General features: G+C 44.0%; 1 protein-coding gene across 1 annotated transcript; it reads right to left on the bottom strand.

Moving 5' to 3' along the window:
* Positions 1–203: 203 nt before the first annotated feature.
* On the bottom strand, positions 204–7,496 carry HTR5A (5-hydroxytryptamine receptor 5A). The gene is made up of 2 exons (XM_015832550.1): positions 6,753–7,496; positions 204–536 (listed from the first exon to the last, which is right to left on the bottom strand). The coding sequence occupies exons 1-2, from the start codon at positions 7,494–7,496 to the stop codon at positions 204–206; spliced, it is 1,077 nt and encodes a 358-aa protein (XP_015688036.1).
* Positions 7,497–9,535: the final 2,039 nt, after the last annotated feature.

A 9,535-nucleotide genomic window follows, 5' to 3' on the forward strand; every position in this document is an offset into this window, starting at 1 on the left:
CCCTAGAGAGCTAGCAACCAACCCTCGGAGTGCTAACGATCAGACGACTGCAAAGAATATAAATTCTTTCATTCCCCACCAATCAGTTAGAAGTGAAGAAGCTTCTTGGATGAGAAGGGAAATGTTTTCAAAAGAAAAAAAAAACAAGAAAGTCCAGTTGCCTTTTGGAAAAATCACCTCTGGGCCCTCTTCCCAGACATCGTTTATTGTTGTCTGGAGAACAGGTTCTTAAAGGCATTGTTATAATTCTTGTTGAAGGCTGTATAGATCAAAGGGTTGAAAAAAGAATTGGAATATCCGAGCCAAAGGAAAACACTTTTGCAGGTTGGGGGGATGTCACAGGAACAGAGGGAGCTGATGAGTTCAGTGATGAAGAAGGGGATCCAGCAGAGGACAAAGACCCCAATGAGGATGCCCACCATGAGGGCAGATTTTCTCTCTTTCTGCTCCCTCCAAGTGTCTCCATCCGTTTGAAATGTCACCGTGGCATGGCGGGCAGTGAACACCATCTGTGGGTGCTGAGTATCCTCCTTGACCTGTGAAATAATAATAATAATAATAATAATAATAATAATAATAATAATAATAATAATAATAATGATGATGATGATGATGATGATGATGTTGTTGGAAGGGACCTTGGAGGTCATCTAGTCCAACCCCTGCTCAGGCAGGAAACCCTATACCAGTGATGGCAAACCTTTTAGAGACCGAGTGCCCAAACTGCAACCCAAAACCCACTTATGTATCATCGGGTGCCGGGTGGGTGTGGCCCATTGGCTGGGTGAGGCCCGTTGGCTGGGTATGGCCAATCGGGTGGGTGTGTCCCATTGGGTGGGCGTGGCTGCGGTGATAACGGCAGACTGGGTGGGATTAAAAAGTTCAATCAATCAATCAATTCCAATTTTGCAAGATCTTTTTTTTCCCCCGCGAGAAGTTGAAATTGACTGATTGATTGAACCTTTTTTTTTTTTGCACACAGCGGTGGAGGCCTAAAGCGAAAAGGTTTTATAAAACCCAGCTGAAGGCCTAGGACTGGGGCGATGGCGCGAGTGCCCACAGAGAGGGCTCTGAGTGCCACCTCTGGCACCCGTGCCATAGGTTCGCCACCACTGCCCTATACCATTTCGGACAAATGGCTGTCCAGTCTCTTCTTAAAAACTTCCAGTGTTGGAGCATTCACCGCTTCTGGAGGCAGGTTGTTCCACTGGTTAATTGTTCTAACTGTCAGGAAGTTTCTCCTTAGTTCTAGGTTGCTTCTCTCCTTGATTAGTTTCCACCCATTGCTTCTTGTCCTGACTTCAGGTGCTTTGGAAAATAGCTTGACTGCCTCTTCTTTGGGGCAGCCCCTGAGATATTGGAACACTGCTATCATGTCCCCCCTCGTCCTTCTCTTCGTTAAACTAAATGCTAAGGAAATGGCATTTTTAGATTATTGCTTCGCTGTCCAACGTTGTTCTGATGCTGAGCATGAAAGCATTCCCTGAAAGGAGCGTAATAAGATGGGGAAGCCACATTCACTGAACAACCGTGTTACTATGTTAATAACGGCAGTGATTCGTTTAACAACTGCGGCAAGAAAAATCTTAAAATGGAACAAAGTTCACTTATCTGTCTTGCTTAGTAACAGAAATTTTGGGCTCAACTGTGGAACATAAGTCAAGGACTACCTGTACAGTACTGGAAGTTCGGTGTGGCACACTGTCTTCAAATTTACATGTATGATTGCATGTTATATCTTTATTCCTTAAGACAGGGATAGGCCACCTTGACTCTTTTATGACTTGTGGACTTCAACTCCCAGAATTCCTGAGCCAGCATGGCTCAGCCTGGAAACCTCTCCCTTTCCCCTCAGCATGGCTGGCTCAGGAATTCTGGGAATTGAAGTCCACGAGTCATAAAAGAGCCAAGGTTGCCTACCCCTGCTTTAAGACATGTTCTTAGACAATTAATCCAGCTGGATGACTTTGGACTAATCATTCTCTCTCAGCCCAACCCAGCTCACAGGATTATTTTTATGGGGAAATTAGGAAGAGGAAGGAGCATTAGGTATGTCCGCTGCCTTATTTATAACAATAATAATAAAGATGGAATAAAAATCAACTAGCTAATTAAATAAATAAAATTATGTCCGTGCGATATTTACTATAATATTTATTGGCTTAAACCAGGAATCACAGCTCACTGCAAGGAACCAGCAAAATAAAATATTGGGAGTATTCAAAGAAAAATTTTTGGCTCCTGATTTTCTGGTCCAGCATGCTTCCTCTTAATTATATGGCCAGTATTATCAATTCTGATAATACTAAAAGAAAGATTTATTTAATATACACTGAAGCAAGCTCTCTTGCAAAGTTTTAGTTGATGCATTAACAGCAAATACATCAGAACTGCCTGCCGTGTTTGCCTGTGAATTTTCCCAACTGATGTTTTCGTTTGCGCAAAAACATCTCTGGAAGAAGACTGAAACTGTCTGAAGGATGTGCTGACTCACTCCCAGGGGATTTCTGGGGTCTCTTTGCTTCCATAGCAAGATTATCTCTCCAGAATTGAAGAGGTGGGGACGAAGTATTCACCCCTCCCCCCAGAGATGAGATGACAGCAACTTCCTATAAAAAAAACAAATGGAGATGTATTTGCCTGGATCAAATGACTGCAACATCAAGCAACAGAAAGCTGCAGCATGAGTAACATTACCACAGTTCCTACAATCTGGAAAAATCCTAGAACATCTCTGCTATTATTTACACCTGTTTCCCTTTTCACCATCTGAAGGAACGTTGTATTCCAGTGTTTCTCAACTTTGGCACCTTGGGGAGATGTGGACTTCCACTCCCAGAATTCCCCAGCCAGCAAGTCACTTGCAGTCCACACCTTTTCAAGTTGCAAAGATTCAAGCAAAAGGACATTTCTACTGGGATTTCTGTATGCAAACACAGCACTCACCAAAGATTGATGGGTTCATACACAGAGATACTGAAAAGAGTTAGCTTTTTAAATGGCTTAGATCAGGGGTAGGCCACCTTGTCTCTTTTACGGCTCGTGGACTTCAACTCCCAGAATTCCTGAGCCAGCACGGCTCAGCTTGGAAACTTCTTCCTTTCCCCTCAGCATGGCTGGCTCAGGAATTCTGGGAGTTGAAGTCCATGAGTCATAAAAGAGCCAAGGTTGCCTACCCCTGGCCTAGATGCTAATTAGGTACCAAAATAAGGAGAATTTTTCACAACAGAGGTAGTGCATTTGTTTAGTGACCATTCAAAGTTACAATGACATTGAAAAATGAAATAAACTCACAACCATGGCACCATCTCCATGGTCATATAATCAAAATTGAGATGTTTGGCAACTGGCATGTACTTATGAAAGTTGCAGTGTCTCAAGGGGTCATGTGATCATCTTTTGTGACCTTCTGACAAGCGAAGTCAATGGAGAAGCCATTTTCACTTAACAACTAACTTAACTGCAGTGATTCACTTAACAACCGTGGCAAGAAAGGTCATAAAATGGGGCAAAGCTCACTTAAGAACTATCTTGTTTAGCAATGGAAATTTGGGGCTCAGTTGCAGTCATAAGTCAAGAACTTGTTATAAATCAAGAACCTAGACAACACCAAGAGGCTCAGTCTGGCAAGAAGAAGAAGAAGAAGGAGGAGGAGGAGGAGGAGGGGGAGGAGGAGGAGGAGGAGGAGGAGAAGAAGAAGGAGAAGGAGAAGGAGAAGGAGAAGGAGAAGAAGAAGAAGAAGAAGAAGAAGAAGAAGAAGAAGAAGAAGAAGAAGAAGAAGAAGAAGAAGAAGAAGAAGAAGAAGAAGAAGAAGAAGAAGAAGAAGAAGAAGAAGAAGAAGAAGAAGAAGAAGAAGAAGAAGAAGAAGAAGAAGAAAGGTGCAGTTAAAGTCAAATAAAACCAAATTAAGATATGGGAGGATTTTTTTATTACACTGAAAAATGTATCAAACCCTACTATCTTTCTTCCTGCAAGCAAAAGAAAGGGTGATTTGGAAGGGATAAACGATTATATACAAAAAGATTAGGCAGCGCCAGTCCTGTCAATCTCAGCAACTGTCTCCAAAGTAGCTTTTCAATTACGGAAAAGTAATGAAGGGAAACGGATTAGTTTGCAACGCTTGAGTTTGTTCCAAGAAGCTTATGTTATCCTGGCCATGGCTGAGCATGAATATGAAGCCAGAAACCACAACCTAATCACACCCACAGCCACAAATGGTATAAATAGTCCTTGTTCTGGGCACAAATCATTTATGGGTTTAAAACACAGGATCTATTTTCAGGCAGAATTTCAAAGCCCCTTTAAGATGTGGGGACTTCAATTCCCAGAATTCCCCAGCCAGCCAGGGAACATATGCTCACCCTGCCACAGGGTGTAAACAGTGAGCATGTGCTTTTCACAATTCCAGGCAGCTTGGGGCAGGCAGAGCAGCTGTTTACACATTCACACCAGATAAAAAGAATCTACTGAAAGGCCCAAAGCAAACAAATGAATGGAAAAAAGGCAAAGTGGAGCGAAGTTTGTGTAGACTGGGTCCCCTCCTTGCCATGCCTAGAACTTTGTTCCTCGTCACGTTGTGTGTAGGAAATACATGGCAGAAAGGGTCTCATGAAGGGGCAATGAATGCCAGCTCTGTGGGGTGCGGGTTGATAATGTCCTACCTTAGAGCAGAGGTCACCAACCTTTTGGGCACCAGGGACTGGTTATGTGGAGAGAGGTTTTTCCGTAGATCGGAGGGGGTGTGGTTTTGTGTGCTGCCTGCATCCCGTGGATAGGGCTTTGCTTGTTTGTGTGGACCGGTTGCTGGCATGCCACGGCCCGGTACTAGTCCATGGACCAGGGGTTGGGGACCCCTGCCTTAGAGGATGAAACATCTAACTTTTCAATTAATGAGCACAAGAAAGTTGAAGTTCAGGGGCATCACAAACAGGCAGTCTTTGACTTACAAACAATCATTTAGCAACCATTGGAAGTTACAATGGATCTCCTTGGTTGAATCCTTATGATCAGGATTTGAGGTTCTAACGGTGCCACCCCCACAGTCAAATGACTGCACTGTAAGTGCTCAGCAACCAGTTTTTTAAGGGGCTGCCACAAAGAAGAGGGGTCAACCTATTTACCAAAGCACCGGAGGGCAGGACAAGAAACGATGGATGGAAACTAATCAAAGAGAGAAGCAACCTTGATTTAAGGACAAACTTCCTAGCAGGAAGGACAATTAACCAATGGAACAGCCTGCCTTCAGAAGTTGTGGGTGCTCCAACGTTGCAGGTTTTTAAGAAGAGACTGGACAACCATTTATCTGAAATGGTATAGGGTCTCCTGCTTGAGGAGGGGGCTGGACTAGAAGACCTCCAAGGTCCCTTCCATCTCTACTCTTTAAATAAGCATTATGGATGTTTGCAGCATCCTGTAGCCATGTGACCAGATTATTTTGATCCACAGTTTTGTAACACTTTTACTTCCATTTTTCAGAAAAAAACATAGTAATTTGCAAAATGACTATGACATTTGCCTGCAAAAAAGGCTGTAAAATCGGTTCCATCACTTGGGTGATCCAATTTATGACTGTCACAAGTTATGACCGTGATGGGCAGAATCCATTATGTTCTTAACTCAAGGACTATCTGTATATGCTGTACATAACAGTGCTAAAATATACCTGGGAAAGATGTAATCTCCCCAAATATCCAGGGAGAGCAGAAAAACAGGAAAATAGCTACTAGACGAAGCTCACAATATTGATCTGATTGAATTAACCTTCCTAGTTTGAGTGATCAGGAAAAAATTAATGTGTTGATTCCTGCTTACTAATCTGTCTTTCTCTTAAAAAGCTGGCACAGCAATGAGATAAATCTGGAGAATTTCTCTTTTAGTGGAAGCTGCTTTTTTTTTTTCCAAATTGGTAGTTAAGTTTCTAATTCAGCTGAAGGGCAAACATCAACCAACTTATAGTTGATCCCCAAAATTCAGGAAATGGGATTAAGGACCACATTGGTTCAAAGCCTACAAAATACAAATTATTTTGCAGTTTTTGATCTAAATCTTCAGAACAAAAGAGAATTGAGAGAGTATTAGGTATTGAGATCATCCCTTTGAGTTATATAACATATATGAAAAGTCCAATAAAAAAAATCTAGCTAATAATAATAATAATAATAATAATAATAATAATAATAATAATAATAATAATAATAATAATAATAATAATAATAATAATAATAATCTGCTTTTGTAGTGGTTAGGAATACGGTTAGAAACTGGGAGACCCTGAGTTCTAATCCTGTTTTAGGCATGAAAACTGGCTGGGTGATTTTGAGCCAGTCACCAATCACCAATTGTTGTGTGAGTTCTGGTCCTACCTTAAGCACAAACCCAGCAGGATGATGTTGGGCCAGTCACTCTCTCTCAGCCCTAGGAAGAAGGCAAGGGCAAATCACTTCTAAAAAACATTACCAAGAAAACTGACCACTCTATCTAAAAAGAAGCTAGGAGTCAACACTGACTCTAGCTGGTTGTGCGACTGGCCCTAATAATAATAATAATAATAATAATAATGAACCATGGTTCATGAGCACTGCTGAGCTGAGATCTGAACGGAGGAGCACAAGTCCACAATTGCTAGCAACGTGGTAAACCATTGCTTAAATAAAATAAAATAAGGGTCAGTCAAAGACTGAATGAAGGCTGCACTCTAAATCTTTGTGCTATGCTTAGATCTTGGGTGCTGAAAAGATGGGCAGAGCACTAACCTCTAGAGCTCCAGGTGTAATGGGACTGATGGAATTGCTCTTGCGGGATCCAATGCGAAACCTGGCTGCTTTGTAGATCTTCCAGTAGACAAACAGCACGACGCAGAGAGGCACATAAAAAGCTCCACAGGTTGAAAAGACGGTGTACGAAGGCTCTCGGCTGACTTGGCACTCAGCATTGCCCTCGGAATAAGTCTCTCCCCAGCCAAAGAGCAGCGGAGCCAAGGAGATGATAGCAGACAGCAGCCAAGTCAGAGCAATCATAACATTGGAAATACGCCGGCGGGTCTTCAGCGTGTACTCCAGATGCCGCGTTATGGACCAGTAACGATCCAGTGCAATGGCTGTAACGTTCCAGATGCTGGCCGTGCAGCACAGCACGTCACAAGAAACCCAGATCTGGCACAATAGCCTCCCCAGCCGCCAGCGATGGCCGGACAATTCATACATCAGGCTGAGGGGCATCACCAAAGCGGCCACCATCACATCAGAGATGGCCATGGAGGCTACCAGGTTATGGGGCACCCTGTGAAAAGTACGCACCCGCAAGATGGTGGCCAGCACCAGCAGGTTCCAAAGGAAGGTGGCAACTCCCAGCATTGCCAGCAAAGTCAAGATGAGGACTTTGAAGATTGACAAAGGTTTACCCATGCCAGAAGGGCTGGGCAGGAGGCCAGGATCGGTCCAGTTGGGCTCTGCCAAGGTGGTGGCAGAGAAACAGGTGAAGTTGGCAGAGTGGTCCATCCTGCAGGGATGACTGGAGAAGATCTGCAGATGAGGACAAGAGACTGAGAGGCTTCTTCTGGGTTTAATGTCCTACAATAATTTCTCCAGTAGCGTTCTTATGAAGGAGGTTATTGTGGGAGGTGCCTCTTATTTGAGAAGCCGGTGCTCTGCCACGTGGCTGGTTCCAGCAGCATCAACCTATCAGTTGTAAACATGAATTGTCTCAAGAATTTGGCCACAAATCATCCTAAAGTCATGTTAGAATATCTGCCCCTGTAAACCACAGGAAGGGGGGGGGGAGAAAAAAAGAGCAGCCAGATTATTAAGGAAAGAAGTCTGTCTGAAGTTGCCCTGCCTGCTTATCTACAGCTACTTTTGCAACAACAGATAGTCAGGTTAAACAAGGCTGATGTTTTATAAACAAAGCAGAAAAGCGGAACTGAGATATCTCCAATTGTATTGCTATGTAGAAGAGTGTCCATCCCCCGCAAGCAGGAATCTGTAGCTCCCTAATCACCTTGTCTTGCTGGAATCAACCCTATTTAGCCTGATTTAATACTGGGAGCTATTTGGCAATCCTGGCTGATCCCCAAAGCTAAGGACATTTGGATCGGGTTAGTACTTGAATGGTTGACCACTAGGAAACCCAAAAGTATCAGGCAGATTGGGAAGTTAAAAAAAAGTCTCAGAAGAATAGGGTAAGTCACTTCCCTAACTGCTGCCAAAAAAAGGTGAATGAAGAAGATAAATGCAATGTCACCAACAATCAATCTCAATACGAGGAAGAATTAAGCCACAGTAAATGGAGGCATCTAGCTGACCCCTGCAGAAGTTGGGGAGCCTGACTTGGATGTATTGGGACGAGTCAGACATCCTGAGGTATGTGTTAGTTCTTCACTTGTAATGAACACTGGGAAGAGAAAAGGTTTCTCCTTCCAATAAAACAACAGAGTAACAGATCTCCTTGCATAAAGCTAAGTCTAAGAAGATGCTATCAAAGCATAGATGCTTTTCCCCTGCGCCTTTCTAGACTGTGTTTCAAGAACACATTTAAAATAAAACCTTTCAGATCTGTGAAAATTTGTCTGCAACCTCAGAGGCAGCAAGGCTTTTAATATCCTTATGCTAAACCAATTAACACAAGGAAAGCCTAAATGTGAACCATGATAGTAATTCAGCAACATTAGCTTCAAGTTTATGATAAAAGAGAGAGAAAGAAAAAAGAAGCAGCACAAAGACATCAGTTTAAGGACAGCCGGGAGTGTGATGGGATGGAAAGGGGGAGGGACAGGATCATTCAAGGGAAAACTGTGTCCCTGAAAATCATGATCATCAAATTGAGTTTCCATTCTTGGATATAGCGAATTTCCTGGAAAGCAATAAATGGAAGAGGTATGGTCTTGCATTCGCTTTCCTCTTTGGACTTCCCATCTACACCTCAGATCTGGGATTTCTACGTGGTCTCTTGTCCAGATCAGTTTCGGGTATCTTAGGCTACCTCCTCGAGTCAGATGGGTCAAGGGGTGCCTCGTGAAAAGCAGACCCTTTGCTAAGCAAAGGAGTGGGGTTGACCTCCGCACACAACTAGCCACGCTTTTCCCCACCGCGACGCAACGAAGGCTGGAAGAGCCTCCAGCAGCAACCCACGCGCACGCAGACCCACTTCTGGTACTTTGAAGACTCAGGAGTGGCTGGGCCTTTCCGATTTTCGGAATCGACGGAGGAAGGAGAGTCCGGACAAAAGCTGGGTATGGACCTTCTGGGAGGGTAGATTAGATGGACTAGGTTCTCTTGTCTCCCGTCGACAAAGCGGAGCTACCAACCTCAGGTCGGCGTCTAGCAGAAAGCCCCCGGGGTTTAAATCGAAGCGCCAGGCTTCGGCTGGTGGTCTCGGGCGCGGCTACGGCCAAAAACACGTCCGGGGTGTCCAGAGAGTCTGCCGGCTCCTTTGGTCCAGCGCGGACGCTGAAGGTTCAGCGCTCTCAGCCCAGCTGGCAAAGCAGGGGAGGCGTATTTGTTCCAAGCGATCCCCAGCAGATCCCAGCCCCATCCTGTAC

The sequence above is a fragment of the Protobothrops mucrosquamatus genome, unplaced genomic scaffold, assembly GCF_001527695.2.
Source record: "Protobothrops mucrosquamatus isolate PMUCROS unplaced genomic scaffold, P.Mucros_1.0 scaffold5, whole genome shotgun sequence".
Taxonomy (NCBI): domain Eukaryota; kingdom Metazoa; phylum Chordata; class Lepidosauria; order Squamata; family Viperidae; genus Protobothrops; species Protobothrops mucrosquamatus.